This window comes from Pseudochaenichthys georgianus, chromosome 17 (assembly GCF_902827115.2).
Source record: "Pseudochaenichthys georgianus chromosome 17, fPseGeo1.2, whole genome shotgun sequence".
Classification (NCBI taxonomy): domain Eukaryota; kingdom Metazoa; phylum Chordata; class Actinopteri; order Perciformes; family Channichthyidae; genus Pseudochaenichthys; species Pseudochaenichthys georgianus.
The window spans coordinates 13,555,039-13,573,385 of NC_047519.1; the positions used below are offsets into that span (position 1 = coordinate 13,555,039).

The 18,347-nt window shown below is 39.2% G+C and overlaps 2 protein-coding genes across 2 annotated transcripts in view; one reads left to right on the forward strand and one right to left on the reverse strand.

The window, feature by feature from the left end:
• LOC117462760 (vasoactive intestinal polypeptide receptor-like) overlaps positions 1 to 11,389 on the forward strand; it is a 33,870-nt gene extending 22,481 nt beyond the window's left edge. Inside the window, exons 6-13 of the mRNA XM_034105067.2 lie at positions 10 to 139; positions 2,298 to 2,451; positions 3,424 to 3,484; positions 7,666 to 7,732; positions 7,814 to 7,905; positions 8,127 to 8,256; positions 8,872 to 8,913; positions 9,069 to 11,389. Of these exons, the coding sequence (XP_033960958.1) occupies positions 10 to 139; positions 2,298 to 2,451; positions 3,424 to 3,484; positions 7,666 to 7,732; positions 7,814 to 7,905; positions 8,127 to 8,256; positions 8,872 to 8,913; positions 9,069 to 9,260 (868 nt within the window). The 3' untranslated portion in view covers positions 9,261 to 11,389. The remainder of the gene's footprint in view (positions 1 to 9; positions 140 to 2,297; positions 2,452 to 3,423; positions 3,485 to 7,665; positions 7,733 to 7,813; positions 7,906 to 8,126; positions 8,257 to 8,871; positions 8,914 to 9,068) is intronic.
• Positions 11,390 to 11,475: 86 nt separating this feature from the next.
• Positions 11,476 to 16,163, reverse strand: LOC117462759 (kelch-like protein 40a). The gene is made up of 6 exons (XM_034105066.2): positions 14,909 to 16,163; positions 14,661 to 14,821; positions 14,044 to 14,151; positions 13,262 to 13,447; positions 12,900 to 13,049; positions 11,476 to 11,908 (listed from the first exon to the last, which is right to left on the reverse strand). The coding sequence occupies exons 1-6, from the start codon at positions 16,022 to 16,024 to the stop codon at positions 11,797 to 11,799; spliced, it is 1,833 nt and encodes a 610-aa protein (XP_033960957.1). The 5' UTR covers positions 16,025 to 16,163; the 3' UTR covers positions 11,476 to 11,796.
• Between the last annotated feature and the right edge of the window lie 2,184 nt (positions 16,164 to 18,347).

The following is an 18,347-nucleotide window of genomic DNA, read 5'->3' on the forward strand; positions in this document are numbered from 1 at the left end:
CTTTTGCAGGAAGCTCCACTGCACAAGAAACTACATCCACATGCACCTGTTTGTGTCTTTCATTTTGAAAGCTGTAGCTGTTTTCATCAAGGACGTGGTTCTGTATGACGTGGGGGAGACAGATAACTGCCAGTCACCTGTGAGTATTGAATGCACCCTTTCTCACTCACCAACATGTCCATTTTATTAGCAAAGCCGTACACTTTATTGATTTTCTTCCCGGCATAATCAAAAGTCCTGCCACTTGATCAAGTTACCTCATCTATCTGATGCACCAGGAGCCAGCTGTTAGTTTCTCTCCTTCGTTCAGGAAAAACCAATGTATATAATCACTCACTCAGCAAAACTGACTTTAACGCTTTGTCTCAGAGTTTACTTAACGCCTAAGTGCCCAGGTGGTTGTGGGTGTAGCAATGTTTGCCAATTTTTTTCCACTCCTGAGACAATTCCTCATTCATCTGTCCAGCAGGATGTTGTGAGAGTTCCTGTTTGCCGAAGTTAAGCCTGAACTAGAGAGATATTTGTCAATAAAAAGGCTATTTTTTATTATATGTACAGCACTTTGGCTCGACCAAAAATCGTTTATAAATGTGCTATATAAATAAAACTTGATTTGATTTGATTTGAATAAATCACATTTCAAGTTTCATATCATGTTTTAATCGCTCCATCTCGACAACATTACCATTGCAGCAATATCAAAATGCCATAAGTGTTGCGTTAAGATAGGGAGTTAGATTAGATATTGGATAAGAGTTTCATATGATAAGGCTTTTTATATTTGATTGATCAAGTCCCTAACGTCAGTGGTGTTTTCTCAGCTCTTGGTCCAGCTGAATACACTACTTTATTACCAGAGAGGATTAGATCAGCACACCGTAAATCACCTGCTTTACTACCGCTGAAGTGGTGATGGTTAATGGCTGACTTTAGATATTTCCTCTTCAGGCTACACCCGGTCCAAACACAGCTGCTAACCCTCTCCTCTGCTTCTGAAAAGAAAAAGAAAAAAGACATTAGTAGAAAGCAAGACAGTAAAGGGGACTTTACTTACTACACGCCGTGATCAGTTTACTCGGTACGAAGACAAAAACTCACCTTGGGAAAATAGATTTATTAGAAGCCAAACTGAAAATTGTTTACATCCGTTGGATCACAAATTCGTAAAGCCCAAAACCTTATGGTCTGTAGTAAATTTGTAAATACTGTGTTTTTCGGATTCTGTGGTTTTTAGCTTCCTAAATGGATACACTTTCCCATAAGTCCTGGATACATTAGTTCATTTTTTTTCAGCTCAACTCAACAGAGAGTGAAGAACAATCTAGAAATTCTACAAAACCAAAAATTATAATTGAAGAGTAGGAATAAGAACATTAGAATACCATGTTGGTACATTTTCATGGGAATTGTAGTTTTTTGATAAATTGGTAAGGTGATTGTTTACGATCATATAGTATTTAATTGGTCTCTCATGAGTCACATTTTAGTTATAAGGTGGAAGTTAGACTTTAGCTGAGTATAAAAAATAACACCGTTTTCCTTTTTAAATAAAGTAAAACAGCAGTTTAAGCACCATTCAGAGGTTTTACCGTTAGTGCCTTACATAGACGAGTATGACTGGTAGCTTATGTTCGGTAATGATAGCAAAATAAAGCCATAATTGCTTTATGAGTCAATCAAATTGTCAATCAGTCTTGACAACTTCATGTGTTACTGTTATACTAAGTTTTATTGTTTAATCCTTCCACATGATTGTTTTTTTATGACGTTTCTGTGGCTTTTTTTCAGGAAAGTTACATAATCTCGCTTTAAGATGTCAGCTAACTGTTGTTTTTATCTGTAATATCACACCTACGCAGCCTCCCCACATAAACAATATCTAACCAAGGCACAGCCAGGGGCTTTTGATAGGAAATAAATATAAATGTAAAAACACCATGAATCTCAAATACACTTTGACTTCAGTTTTAATCAGTGTAGCAACCATAATTACCATAATCAGCACCATTTGTACATACAAGAGTTTTGTCTAATTATATTATGCTCATATTAATTGGGATAATGACTGTCTCCTCACTGCTGCTTTTGATGAGCGCCTTTCCATGTCTAATAGAAGTGTTTTCTTCTAAGAGAGTCATTAATTCAAATTTTAGAGTAATACCCTAAAAACCTACTCTGTGTAGCCTTGTCCACTGGCACCTTAATTTGTCTTCATCATTTGAATACATTAATGAAATTGCATTTATCGACATTCCCTTGTAATACAATAAGCTACTAATGTCCTGGTTCTCCTGTAGGTGAGCTGCAAAGCAGTGGTGGTCTTCTTCCAGTACGGAGTCATGGCGAGTTACTTCTGGCTGCTGGTCGAGGGCCTCTATCTCTACACTCTGTTAGCCGTTTCCTTCTTCTCTGAGAGGAAGTACTTCTGGTGGTACATACTGATTGGATGGGGTACGTACCAGCCTTTGTTGTGATGAATACGGATCTCTCACACAGGCACACATTTGCAGCAAGAACTCATCAAATGTCCTTCACGAGGACCCTCAGTCAACCTGAATGTCTGTTTTGTTTGAACTACAACAGCCACAACATACATGATGATATGTAAATTAATTTATAAGTGGGGTTTTATACATGCAGAGGAAACTGCTTTGCCTTTACCATCTGCATATGAATGAATCCTGCTGCCAGTTTTAGATGGGCAACAGCAGGCAGCTGCCACTCCGCTCCGCTGTTATATTGCAGTCTAACGCGTCCTGCGATGCTTTTTATGCTCTTGATAGGAAAAAGGCTAATTCAACTCATTTGAGTATCTATGGCAGACGTAACACGCGAATAAAATGTATTCCTTCCCAAAGTAAGACATCAAGTAAATTGAGCTTTGAACCTTTTATATTTGTAATGGATAGCTTTGGCAATAAGGATATGAAATACACATATATTCATCGATAAGCATGTCTAGAGCTTTCATCTACGAAAAACATGGGCCCTACATTCTCATATTTAAAAAAACTTACTTTGGCCTTTGGTGGTGAAGTTCCAATGTGTCTTCGAAACAGTTTAACAACCATGCTCAAAATGTCTGATGTTTTTTCCCATCACAGCAATAAAGCGTCTATCAATAGGCACGACATGTTGTGTCTGCCAGCAGGAAAATGGAAACAAGCCTTTAACTTTTTTTAGAGCACATGAGTCCGGTTAAAAATGATAAGCATACCCAAAACACAATTTTATTTCATCCATAAAATCATCCAAAAGATTACCAGTGTACACATGCTCAAGGCTCAGCTTCAAATTTGGTAATGTGGAGTCAGTGTGGTGTTTGAACATTGTGGATATAATTAATAGTGTCTCTCCATCATGTAGAGATTATTTTAATATTGAAATAACTTACAATATTATTTTTACATTTCTTATTTGCAGGAGCTCCAACCATCTTTATCTCAGCATGGGTGATTACAAAGGCTTATTTGAATGATCATGGGTGAGTCAATCATTCATATTTGCTTTTATCTTGTAAGCCTACCTTTACTCACGACTGACAAGTTAAGTAACTGATATGTTATCAGTACAGCTGATTTAAACATAATTATACACTCAAAATATTATAAAAATAGCTGGTTTTAGCGGAGCTCTGTAGTGAACTATCAATCTCCAACAAGACACAAAGTCTAAGAGCTGAGGGATGTTATGGCTACACTACCTTACAAAGCCAAAATGCGACATCTACTTTTTTTTTAAACAAGACAGGTTTTTTTTAACTTTAATTTAATATTTTTTCAGTGTTTCTTAGATGTGTAAAAAAGTGTAACATACTTCTACCTGCCTGAATTCTAAAGCTAGAGAGCTATGCATGTATAAGCTAATATGTGAGGAAAAGCTAGCCTTGGCTAAATGATTTTTAAACAAAATAAAAAATGTGTTTGATTATTTGACATTGTAGAAATGTTTTATTTTATCCAACAAGATGAGGAAACGAAGACCCTCGTTTTACAAAAAAGTTACCAGATCTGCTAAAACATAACTAGCCTAGTTTACCCCCTAATCCCACCAGGAGCGTCTGCGGCGTTTTTAGCGATCGCGGCCACTCTAGTCAATGGGTGATATTCCAACAGACCCGCTGCGCCGCGCTGTGCCGCGGCTCGAAGCGTCCCAGAAGCTCCTCGCCGCAAGGAATTTCTAAAATATAGGATGAATCCTATTTTTGACGCGGCGCAGCGCAGGCAGGAAGTGGAACGTTCATCCAACAACTGCGAGGCTGCACACACGACGCTCCGCTTCCGCAACGTTTTGAAACGTGTCTGGTGGGTTACGGTACGTCCACACAGCAGCTTCAGAAGAATCTTCCACCGCTTCCAACGCTTCTCTGCCCATTGACTTTGAATGGGGATGACGTCACTTTGCCTCGCTTTTCGCCAAACTGCATTGTGGGGGAGCGAAGCGAAGATTTCCAGGATGTCCAGGATTTCCAGGATTCCAAAGTTGAGCAATGTTCAACTTTTGAAGCTGAGCTGGAAGCGCCAGCCAATCAAACACGTTTATGCAAATCTGACAGTAGAAGCGCTAGCCAATCAAACCGCGTGTAAGCAGGGAGAACCAGACCGCAGTTTATTTCCTCATATTCCAAACGAGAGCAACGAAATTACGGTAGCAAATCACCCGGTTCTTTACGACCAGAACTATTAACGGGATACAAACCGGAGGAACCAGGCATGGAGGGAGGTGGCAGAGACAGTGGGTGAAACTGGTAGATTTTCGCCTGTTTGGGGAGTTTATATATATATATATATATATATATATATATATATTAGTGCTGTCAAAATTATCGCGTTAACGGCGGTTAAAATATTTAACGCATTTAACGCATGTGCAGAATGGCTCGCCCCATACATGCCACCAGTGGCAGCGCCAGGGTATGAATGGGGTAGGCTACACCCATACCAAGAAATGTTTTAGCCCTACCATGAAAAATGATGTTAAAGTAAGCAAAATAAAGTCTGCCAACTCGCACGGAGTAAATTGCACCGACAGCAGTTAGAAAGACTGATTTCAGTAGCCACGGTTTTGAAAACTTTTGTCACGTAGTGATCGTCTTCTCAATAGAACATCTTTGATAACGGCGTGGTGTTGTTGCAGGAAGTCCCGACGGAGAATACTTTTGCTGTAGTACAGGGGTGCACATAACTGGTACGCAGGTTATGTGCGTAATCTGAAATGCGTACCGTCACTTGTGTCACAAAGCGCATTTGCGTACCGACGTACTTGTGAAGCTTTTCCAGAAGGCGGTTAGATCACCGGACGACAGAGTCGGTCTCCGTGTGCACAGACAGGGCTGCTGTTAACGTCGGTCTGTACAACGGAATTGTGCCAAAACTACACCAACCGGCTGCGGAGGGAGACTCTCCCCTTCACTGGAGAACTGCGCTAAAACAGCTGATCACAACGTTCACACTCTGTGGTCACGAAGTACTCCACTAGCCCCCCCCCCCCTCTGTCGACTTTCCTGAAGTACTCCCCCGTTGATAGAAATCAACACGTAATGAATTAAGACCCCACGGTTTGATGATTGATAGGTATGTGGGTTGTCTTTCATTTTGACACACAGAAAAATGTTATAATAAACATAGATACTGTATGTTAAATGGATATATCCGCCTTCTTTCATTTATCTTTCCATTCCCACAACAACATACATAAAGAAATGGCATATTTTGGACATAGTTTGAATGGTGATTAATCATGATTAATTCATTTTTAAGCTGTGATTAATCTGATTAAAATTTGTAATCGTTTGACAGCCCTAATATATATATATATATATTGCTCTCATAAAATCCCAGGGTTTTTTTGCTTTGGATGTCGGGGGCGGGAGATTCATGTGATTGGTTGTTGGTCGCATTGCTCGCAAAAAATCCCCAAGCTGTCAGACACGCCCAGCTCCAAGATTTTCAAGATTTTTGAAAAGCTGCTGTGTGGACGTACCGTTATGACGGTCACAGCGTGTGTGTGTGTGTGTGTGTGTGTGTGTGTGTGTGTGTGTGTGTGTGTGTGTGTGTGTGTGTGTGTGTGTGTGTGTGTGTGTGTGTGTGTGTGTGTGTTAGGGGTGCAACAACTAATCGACTTAATCGATTAAAATCGATTACCAAATTAGTTGCCAACTAATTCAGTCGTCGATTCGTTGGTGACGTCATCAGGTGCGTTTACGCGCCGTTAAACTACAACGTTATCGGTACTGGGGACATTAAAAAAATATATGTCATGTATTATTGATACAAAAACATTATATCGCAGTCTTAGTGTGGCCAGCTCGTTTCTAATATGCAAAAAGACAAACAAATGCGTCTATGATGTATTTTCGATCAGACGATATCTCTCTCCCTGGTCTGTGTGGGAGGGGGCGGGGCCGTTTACACACACGCGGCTGCTACATGCAGCAACACACTGCGGAGATGGCGGAGAGAACGCGCTCCAAGGTGTTGTTAAACTTTACCCGTCTCGATGCTCGTTGCCAAAAGTGCAATAAGAGTTTAACATGTAAGGGCGGTAACACGATCAATTTATCTAAACATTTAGCAAAAGTGCTCCACATCCAGACGGAGGAATGCACCGGGTTCCACTGTCTTTCTAGCAGCTCTGTAGCCCCGTCCACGAGGAACGTTTTCACGTCAGGTGTTATGTATGCTAGCAGCAACACACGGAGTTAACTCCATTATACAAACATAATGATTAGAGGTAACAGAGTTATTTAGTTTGTTAAAGTTTCAGCGATTCTGTTTACAGTTCTGTCATCACATTATTTATTATTTGCTAAAACACTGTTGTTTGTTTTGATGTGAAATATTATTTATTTAATTTAAATGAAAAGCCATGTTCATTTTGTAAACAATTTGTTTAGTTAATTTAATAATATGTATTTTTTAATCAAGTATTCATCTTTATTGTCTTTATTGTTAGTTTCCACATGCCTAAAACAACCTCAAGCTAAATCTAAAAGTTGATGGCTAAATAAGAGCGCTTGAGAAATTGTGCAAGGCGTAATAGTCCGAATAGTCGATTAATCGTTTCATTAATCGATAGATTAATCGACTATCAAATTAGTTGTTTGTTGCAGCCCTAGTGTGTGTGTGTGTGTGTGTGTGTGTGTGTGTGTGTGTGTGTGTGTGTGTGTGTGTGTGTGTGTGTGTGTGTGTGTGTGTGTGTGTGTGTGTGTGTGTGTGTGTGTGTGTGTGTGTGTGTGTGTGTGCGCGCGTGTGTGCAGCGCAGCGCAGACGCTTGCGGTGGGATCAGGGGGTTAGCTAAGTTAGCACCACAGCCTCTCTGGCTAAACATGAATTCACGCAAGTTTGTTTTGTGTGTTAACGGCGCTAATCGAAATAGGTTATTTAAGTATTATGAACTTTAGACTCTGTTATTTAAGTAGTTTATTAGTTCAAATGAACAAGAATATATAAAAAATAAAACTGTTTGTTAAAAGATAATAGGCTACTGGGTTTACCTACACACTTAAGATGGTTTGGCTAACTAGCATCAAAACATAAAAATCCCTTTTCTCTTCTCCATTGTTTCTGCTGCTCTCTACCTTTGTACTACAGCTAAAGGATTTGTTATATTTTAAATTATGATTTAACTTGCAAACTATTTTGTATCCTTTTTCTCTTCTGACAGATGCTGGGAGATAATTGACGACAGCCCATGGTGGATCATCAAAACACCTATTTTGGTTACCATACTTGTGAGTTACGATGGATATAACATTTCATATGCAGCCTTTTAAAATGCAATCACATTAATCAGTCTTTTACTCTTTTGGCAGGTGAACTTTTTCCTCTTCATCTGCATTATCCGTATCTTGCGACAGAAAATGAATTGCCCGGACATCGGAAGAAAGGAATCCAATCAGTACTCGTAGGTTTTCAGTGCAGTGCAAAATCTCTATCATAGTCATTTCTTATCAGGTGACATTGAATACATTCTTCTTCTTCCGCTATGTTGGAGGTGTTGAGCAATCACACCTCCTGCATAGTGAAAAGCCCGGCGTTGAGTATAGCTTGAAAGGTTTTCACAAGGTGGAACTCAAGCCTTCTCTTTTTCACTTCCTCTGTTTTTTGTTTTGTGACTTCTTTCAGGAGACTGGCTAAATCCACTTTGCTGTTGATACCTCTTTTTGGCATAAATTACATCATTTTTGCCTTCATCCCTGACCACATCCACCACCAAGTTAGGATGGTTTTCGATCTTATTCTGGGGTCCTTTCAGGTAACGTCACATGACAACATACAAAGTGTTGATTAGTTAATACCAGTATCTCAACTTTCCAAATGTTAGAAAGAAGCAACACTGATAAATGATGGTATTTTATGTACATTATCTGTCTTTTGACTGGCCTGGGTTGCCATGTTGTGTCTGAGGTAAAGAGTTGTGTCATAAATAAAACACCAGATTAGTAGAAGAGATACTTTCATTCTGTAAAGTTACATGAAAATAGCAGGATGAAATGTGTTGTCTAATAAGGCAAGTTAATGGCTGATTTGGCCGAAATGTTTAAAATTGTTCACTTGAATAATGAGATGGCTGATTTACAGTTGGTATTAGATTGAAAATGAACGCTGAGAGCCAAAGGCAATGATGGATAGCGATGGAAAGTATTCCTCATTTATAACCGTTTTAGCCCAGAATGATATCTCCTGGGAACATTTCCAGAGATCTAAATGATGAACCTCCTGTCTGAGTCTAAAGATTGTCGTAATCTTATCGTCATTATTCATATACAAGCATTTCAAGTGTTTCCCCAGCTGTAATATCACTCTCGTATTTCTTTTCAACACCAGCCGTTATCAGGCTGTGCGTTTTATATTCTTCTCTCTTCCTCAGGGTTTCGTCGTTGCAGTTCTGTACTGCTTTCTGAACGGAGAGGTAAGTAAATGCAAACATAAAACAGCTCTTGATGTTTACAGTCCTTTTATGTCACTTATTTTAATGTTAAGTCCCACTCCTGTTTGCCTTAAAGTCAACTCTTAATCTCCACCTCATCAACCTGTTTGCATTCTACCCACTTGTCTGTCCTGCAGGTACAGGTGGAGATTAAACGTAAGTGGCGCAGATGGATGCTGCAGAGGTTCCTGGGTACAGGCAGCAAGTACCAGCAGCCCTCCATAGGCAGCAACGGCAACAACTTCAGCACCCAGATCACTATGTTGACCAAATGCAGCCCTACAATGCGTCGGGAGTCTGAGTGTCAGGAGCACTTCTCCGCTATCTGAAGCCTCTCTGTGTTTCTATCATTGGGTACTTAATTATACACACACTCACTTTTGCCAAGCACTTCATATTGGTTACTGGAGGTTAATATTAAATATTGTGCCTAGGCTAATATTTGTTCATTGTAACTTTATCAACAAAAAGTGAGAAGTGATTTTTTTTTTGCAAGTGTGAAAAGGCATCTGAACTTACATTTGCGAGACTTATAGCTTTGATCGGGAATTAACTTTCATGATGCCGGTAGTTGACCTCTTTGACCCTCATGTATCTTATATTAACATATGGGCTAGTCTCTCGCTAACAGATTTGTTTTTAAACAAGTATAGCTCTGAGATCACTCGATAAGGCAACCCAAACTGGCTCCTAACAAGTTGAAAATCAATTCTCAGAATAAGTCTTTAATGATGAACACAATGCCAAATACTGCAGGGGGAAAGACCACCTTGGCAACTATGTAAATTAAAGGGAAATTAAATTGAGGTCTTGGCCAGTGTTATCCATCTGAAGTTAAGCAATAGTTGGACAGAGGCAGAGATGAGCTGCGTCCCACAAGATGTTTATTAAAAGGGTGTGTTACACAAAAAGGGCTCCAAGCACTTAACCTAATGGCCCATGTTGCTCAGGAGACCCGTGGTAACAACTTGGATGAGAGTGTCAGGCTGTCATGAGCAGTAGTCACATAGGAGGTATCTATAGCATAAACAATGTATTGGATGTTTTTATCCCGTGTATGACAGTTTTATACAGGGGGTACACATTGCAGAATTACTGCCAGATAACATTCCAGACGAGACAGTAAAGCTCCCGCTTGTGAAATTTATCTCAGATTACAAAGGCTTTTAGTTTTTTCTGAGTGCAGTCGCTCAGCAGACGTTCATTTCTATTTATACTGTTGCTGCGGCTAATGGACCAGATGTGTTTCATTATTAGTTCACAATACACAACATTGTGAATAAATATGTGGCAACACTAACTTCCATTAACTGAATTGCATGGACAATTCATTTCATTGAGTGTAAACTCTCTTTGCTATGCCGTCAGAGATTAAGTAGATATTGTTATTTTATCTTGCTGTTTTTTAGCCACGCTAGCAGCATGGCTGTCGGTCAGTTGGCTGAACATTTTGGGCCAGATGGAAATATCTGTTAAACGTATACAGACTTTATCACCAGAGGATGACTCTTAATAACTTTATGATCTTACGACTTTAAACTAGCACATCCAGCAGGTCTGAGTTTCTACTTATCTAGTGAAATATGTTGTTATGCTCCAAAGCTGGTTGAAAGGTAATAACCACGGTAATGCCTTTCATTTGGTATTGTCATTTATACTTTACTATACTGAAAGTTTTCTTAAAACTGCAAAACTAAGGACATTTTCATCAACCTCAGAGCTTCTTTGATTATTACTGATATACAGTAATTAGCAAATGCTAACATGCTATCCTAAGATTCCAAATATGGTTACATAAACCCTCTAAACATCAGCATGTTATTATGCCAGCATTTACGTAATATGTAACCCCTAAATGACCATTTGTACACATATTTACCCTGTGTTACCATGAATTATTGGAGAAGACCTTTGTTTGTAAAGATAATATAGAAAAATAAATATTGGATAGGTACGCAAAAAAAACGGTTTTCTTCAAGGATTTAAGGTGAAAGGGGGAAAGCACTTAATATACAAATGATAATTTTGTGGATTAAATATTCCTTCACATTTAAAGCCCTACCTCACAAAGACGCTCGATCTGCTGTAGATTGTTTCATGTATTTTATCGACTTCAATAACACCCTGCATGATAGTTGTCATTCCCTCCCTCCCAGGTCAAAAAAAGACATTAATATGTAAAGGCAGTCATAGTGTCAAATTTCATGTATGAGTCATTTTGGAGTTTGATGTTTACTTCAGCCCCTCACATTGTTGTGTGTAAAGCTGGAACTACCTGAAATTACCTCAGACTTGTTGTATATTGTCCTAAACAGATATCTTGGTTTATAATGTGTGTAGTGGTGATGACTTAGAGTGCTCAGGAGTCAACTGGAAAACTGTGGTTTATATTGAAACATTCCTTGCTCATTCTATCTACATAATATATCTCTAAAGTGTATTTTATCTGTTGCCATGTATATTATCTGTAAATACGGTGTACTGTACATTATGCTGAATCTGCTGTAAAAATGTTATTGAATAAAACCATTTGCACTGTGGACAGGCCTTAAAGCAAAACAGTCAATCTTTATTTCTGCTTCAAATAAAGCAGGTATTAAAGACACTTGATGAAATAAAATAACAAATAAAACAGATGTACAAATCAACATGTTAGCTTTTTATAAAGCTACCATTAACATGAATCTGTCTCCCCCTGCTGTAAAAAAATAGGGGGGAACAACCTCATAACACCTTTTCTCCTTGAGAGACCAAATGGGATTGTTGTTGTTGGGATCTAATGGTCGAGATGGTCCATAATGAGTACAATCATTTACTTGATGATAATGTATCACTATCAACCTCGTGGCACCAGCAACAGTTCAGTTATAACTTGGTGAGGCGCAGAGTGTTGAGACGCACTGGGAGAATAGTGGCTCCCTCTGCATAGCTGATCTCTCGCAAAATCCCATTCCAGCACTTGTCTGGCTCGTCATATCTGTGGGAAACATACACACATCCGTTTTTGTCTGCTTATAGCATCATTGGATAGAATATAACAATTAAAAAAAAATGCAATTTCAAGTCCTTTTAGCTAGACATGCAAAGATTAATTGAATAATTGTCAACTAAGAAATTAGTTATAAACTATTTTGATAAAAGATTAATCAGTTTGAGTATTTTTCTTTTCAACAATCAATATTCCATTCCACTCCAGCTTCTTAAATGTGAATAGTTCCTGGTTTCTTTAATCCTCTGTGTAAACTGAATATCTTTGGGATGACAAATATTTATAATATTTTATACAATAAACATTGTCGACAGTAGTAAATGGAAAGTGCAATTTTTAGAGATGATTATTTTCTCCACTTTTAACCCTAATGAGCTAGGGTTTAACATACATAAATACATTTATGTATGTTACCATGGCATACTTTGGACTTGTCTAAACAGGAAAAGTACATGTAAAAGTACAGTAACAATTGTTCAGTTCCATTTAGTTATGCAAGTAAGGTGTGAAGAGTGAGCAAACACGCACCAAACAAGCATCCTTGAAAACATAATTGGAATGCAGCCATTATTGTAAAATATAATAAATCTGGTCCCTCAATACTTTGCCTTATGTGTGGCACTCCGCCTCAAACCCCTTTGTTCCCACTCGATGTCAATATTTAAAAAAGATCACATCATTTGTGATTTTAATAAATGAAATAATTGTTGCTTTTGGTCTTTAATAGGATTAGTTAACAATTAGAAAAACAAAATAATACTAATAGACTTTTAATTAAAAAAACATCCATTAAACCTGTACTTATCCTTTTGGCAAAGTATATGGTCTATGGAAAGACATAATTGGAGTTTGGCATGAGATTATTCTTTGCTGTGTTGTCATTTAAAACATTTTAATAATGCGGTATCATGTCTTTTCAACTGTAGAATGACATCTCTGTTATTGTGGTCACATTATATTCACTCATGGGCCCCCTCACCTCCAGACGTCAGCCATCTCTGTTGGGACCAGCTCGTCGCTGGTTTCACTGGGCATCATGGCAAAGCCCCCCACAGCATACAGGCAACCCCCAGTGGAGATCAGATTGAGAGAGCTGCGCTCCTGAGGGAAGTCTGTAAACTCCGACCACCTGGAGCACAAAACAACAATAACGTGATGGTGGTGTTAGACAAGCTGCTATATGTTACTGTATGATACACACAGCAGTGCAATCAGTGCTATTTTTATGACCTTATGATCTTCTATAAATGCTCGATGAGTCATTCCATTACTGTGGACACAGGCTTCACCTCGTAACGATGAGTTAAAGTGGCCCATATACAAAAACAACAGTTGTCTTACTTGTTGGTGGCAATGTCGTAGAACTCCACAGAGCTGGTGAGCCCTGCGTCTGTGACCCCCGTGACCACGAAGATCTGTTCTTTGTGTACGGTGATACCAAACAGGGAGCGGGCCGTCTGCAGAGGAGCCAGGTCCTTCCACTCAAACTTTGTGGGGTTGTAGACACAGACCCTTCTCATACATTTCCTACATGAATCATTTAAAACAGTGTGTTAAAGGGGCTAGTTTACCTTATAGATGAAGTTCAGTTTACTTATCACAAAGAGTAACACTCATTCTGTAAACAGTTCGAAACAGTTTTTTTCTGTGGAAAAAACAACCCTGATGATGTCATACACTGAGGGTGTGGACTTGAAAGAGAAGGGGGCGTTTGAAGGCAGGTAGGCTCCGGTTGAAGATGCTGTTCAGTTGCATTATTAGTTTAGGATAAAGTGTTTTTGTAGCTTACTAGATGATAAATGTAATGATTTCTCAGGTAGCTCGATCATACTATTCTTTTTTCTTTTTTTCCCTGTATGACGAGTTCCACAACTTTATAAAAGTAAATCACATAAATACCCCTTTAAATACCTAAAGGATTACAATCTGTTGTATCTGAAGTAAAACTTTTACAAATTGAGTATTGAGCAACATAGAATAAATTACAACACATTATGGTTTTGGTTTAAAAAAAGGCACACAAACTAGCATTCTTATTGGTTACATGGAACCACAGTGTGAAAATACAATTCTGAGGTGTAATAAAATGATCTATACTATACAGGAAACAGAGTGCCACATACTTGCTTTCAGATTTCCCTCCAATGACGTAGACCAGACCGTTGTGTGAGACGGTTCCATGGCCGTACACTTGGTAAGGAAGAGGGTCAGACTCTCCCCATTTGAATGACCTGTGCACAAAAAAAGAATATGCATCCTCTTGAAGTAATCCGTAATACAATTATAGATGATAATGAAGTGACTCTACAGACTCATGCAGCAATAATACTGATAAGAAATGACGACGAGGGAGATCTTCAGGAATTCAATAACTAACTTTGTGGCACAAAAAGCATGTATACAATTTGATAGATTTGAATTGTTCATAAAAACTCAAAGGTTACGTTTAAAGTTTAGACATTTATACAACTTTTGAGACAAAAAGAGCCAATCATTCTGCTGAAAATGCACTTTGATGGCTTTACATGGTTTACACAGGACAATGATGCAGCATTTTATATCTATAGAAATAATGCGTTTATTGTGACAATGAGAGTGATTGTATTACACTCTCTGATTATTTAAAAGGAGGCTTGATTGCTGATTAATAAGAAACATTTCCTGAAAAGACTTCCCTTGAAAAATACAAGTGTTTTCATTTAGACCATGGATTGAAAGAAGATCCCCTATCCACACGTACTGTCTGTCGTAGATGCTGACTGAGTCCAGGGCGTGCTCTCCATCCTTCAGCTCCTTTCCTCCAACAACGAAGATGGAGTTCTCAGCTTCAGTCAGGCCGAACAGACAGCGAGGGTTGGGTTGAGAAGGCATCCCTAACCATTCTGAACTCACTGGGTCAAACTGGGGGTGAAGACAATGATATGTGAGGATTGAGGAACAAGGAAATGGAATTTGACCTTGTTTTTCAAGTTACAAAACACACCATACCTGCAGGAAGTACGAGCTGAACGGTTCATCTTTGTCCTCCTCGTTGTAGATAAGTCCTCCGACGACAAACACCTGGTTCTCCTTGGTCACCAGGCTGCAGTGGTTCTTTGGGATTGTTGTCGACTCTGAGGCCACAAAGCATTCATTTCCTACCGGGTCATAGGCCACAGTCCCTTTGTCACTGATCATTAGTATCAGTTCCAGCTCGAACATTCCAAAGCGAGGGTTGTTGTTGAGTATACCCGGCAAGTACCCTTCTTCCTCATCGTCCTCGCTTTCTTCTCCCCCCTTTGCCTCGTCACTTTCAAGCTTCTTGGGTTTTGGGAGACGCCCTTTGTAAGCATCCTTGACCAGATCCAGCTCCTTCTTGATGTCCTGGCTGAACCGCAGGAACTGGTGACGCTCTACTTTCTCTTTGAAGTAATCCGGAGCTATGAGCCTGAAACGGATGCAGTGCAAAAGCTCTGGAAGGTCCTTAACACGGTTAGTCTCGTCATGTTTGACCCAGTCCATTAGAGATTCAAACACCAGCTCCTCCCGCTCAATGTTGAGGGCGTCTGAGGTGATGATGATGGCCAGCTCGCTCGCGCCCAACTGATGGAAGTCCTGGTCTCTGACAACCACCTGGTAGCGTTCACAGATGAAGTCTCTAGCATTCAGAGCCAGCCTGGGACAATCCAGCAGCAGTCCCAGCCGGAAGATAGCCAAGCAGTTTCCCAGAACCAGCTTCTCTTGGAGGTAGGACACACATACAGAGAAGATCGAGGGTATCTGGTACATGTTAGCAACCATGAAGATATCCTGGACGTTCTGTTCTGTCAGATTAATGTCAGAGGTGTATAAGTAGCGCAGGATCATCTTAATAACACTTGGCTCCACATCTTTGAGGACAATCTCACGCTTCTTGCTCTCCTCCAGTTCGGACAGGAACATGGCCTTGAAAAAAGGACTGCTTGCGGCCAAAACCAAGCGGTGGCAGGGGAACTCCTCCTCCTGAATTTTGAGGACGCAGTCCACAAACTTTTCATTCTCCAAGAGGTCACTCAATCCGTCCTGAAGCAGACTCTGTTGGTACATCCGAGGTTGCTCCACCGGGTCTATAGTCTGTGCCGCCATTTTGTTCTGTCGACCTAATGCTGGTTGGGTTTCGTGGGCACCCTACTCGCTCCCCACAACAGAGCAGGACTGTCAGCGTGCACGGGGCGGCTCGGATCACTGGGGACAGTCTCAGTGGGTTGGTTGGCTGGTGGCTGCAGCTGCCTGTGGCTGTCAGTCACTCTGTGAGTCAGGGGTATTTATAGACAGGACCCTCACAAAGCTGAGGAATCCATTTTGGTGGACCTATCCACTCCTGCACCACAGACCCCCACACAAACAGCTGAATGACTAAGCACAGGGGTGTGTTAAATCCAGCAGAACAACTCAGCAGGCCGTCTTGCTGACTTTTATTACTTTGATATTTTCACACAGTTTCACACGATTGTATTTGTACAATTGTGTTGTTTTCTGAAATCCTGTGACTTTAATAGTGAAAGTAAATACACTGGCTAGACTGACATTGAGCATGTTACTATACTGCATGAACATGAGCTACAGGAGAGTAGAGGTAACCGCTGTTCCCTTTAAATAAGCATGTTTCATGCTAAATCTGTACCTGACACCACAAACTAATACCAACTTGTGTTTTAGAACAAAAACACACAAAGCATGTATGCAAAACTTAAATGTTTTGTTAATTCACTGTTCACCTTTATCATTGACATCCCCATAAACCTTCCTCAAGTTAAAAAGCTAGTGACACACTTCACCATATGTCCCACATTAGTTGAGGTGTTACTTCTTATTATTTAACAGGTCATGTACTCTACATGTCCTTTCATTTAAATAATTAAAAAGTGTCTCTTTATAAAAATAACAAAATAATTTGAAAATGTGAGCTGCGACAATAAGTCGATCAACAGAAACTAATCATTTTGGTTATCGACTAAAGTGCTTGAGCTTCCAACAGTTACAGTTTTCAGCCTCTCAAATATGGAGACTTTCTTTTCTCTGTTGTATATTGTTTAAACAAATTGCATATATTTTCGTTTTAAAAGACATGGGGAAGAAATGTAGGAGTATTTCTGACATGTTGTAGACTAAATAAATGGATTGACCAAGAACATAATGGGCAGACTAATTGATAACAAATATAAAAATGACTTAATAATTGAACTAAACATTCATGGTATAATTGTTCAAATATGATTAAAACAGCAGGTTCATACAAAAGGTTTCATTATCAAATCAATCCTCTTTTAGATAAGAGGTGTCATCATTCATAACACATCAAATGAATAAAGATGATGAAGCATGCTCAAACACGTTCTATATATATATATGGAATATGTGTAACCTCGTTTAATACATGCCTCTAGAATGATAAACGACACTGGCGCCTATTGGCTGAAAATGAGAAGAAGATATTGGGATAAATGAATTGCACCACTTTCCCTCATACATACACAGGGAATAGTTTCTGTTATGTGTAATTCTTGCCATATAATTAACTTAATAATAAATGTAAGCTACTCTGTTTACTTAAAAGTTTACTTAGAGGACAAGACCATTGGAATAAATTGATCAAACATACTGTAAGAGTTTCATATGAAGAGATATGTCACCTGTAAACTCTTTGTAAAGGCCAAATGCAATTTAACACAAAGTGATATGCTGCTCATGGTGAAAAATAGAAAAGCACAGGTGAAAGGAATAACATTTATTAAAGTGCTGCCTGGCTGCCAGCACCCAAGAGCGAGTCAGTTTGAAGGTCACAATTAGTGTTATTTATTACACCTGAGCATTTCTTGCAAACTGTAAATTGAGCAGCATGTTAAACCGAGCCTATACGATAAAGTATGGGTGACCTGAATTGCTACGTAAAAGCATACCTTTATATGGTGCCTACACTAAGATAGTAATATGCAGCTATGGATAGATGCGACACAGTGGTTTAGCATAGGTACGCTAGCTCAAAATTCATTGGACTATCATCAATGTGCAAATTAAATATGTTGTTTTTATCTTTGGTCAAAATATGTTGGATTTATGGAACTTTTCTGTGTATATTTACCTTTTTTTAAACACACTGACGTTTAAAACAATCAGTTGGCACTACTGGAAAAGTAGTTCTCTGTTGAAGATGCTGTAAATCACATGATGTCACCTCCAACATGCACTTTCTTTTCATAGAAGGAAAAGCACAGGTGTTCCTATTTCCATGAATGAGTCCCAGGAAACAATGACAATGAGCAAGTGTGCACAATACCAGCATCTACTGTGACATGAAAAAGGATTATAGGCTACAATTGTTTCACCATCCTAAACTGGAGAGTAAGGTAGGTGCCAATCATGTTCAGATAGTGCTTTTTAAGCAAACTAAGTGGAAGTAAATAAAGGA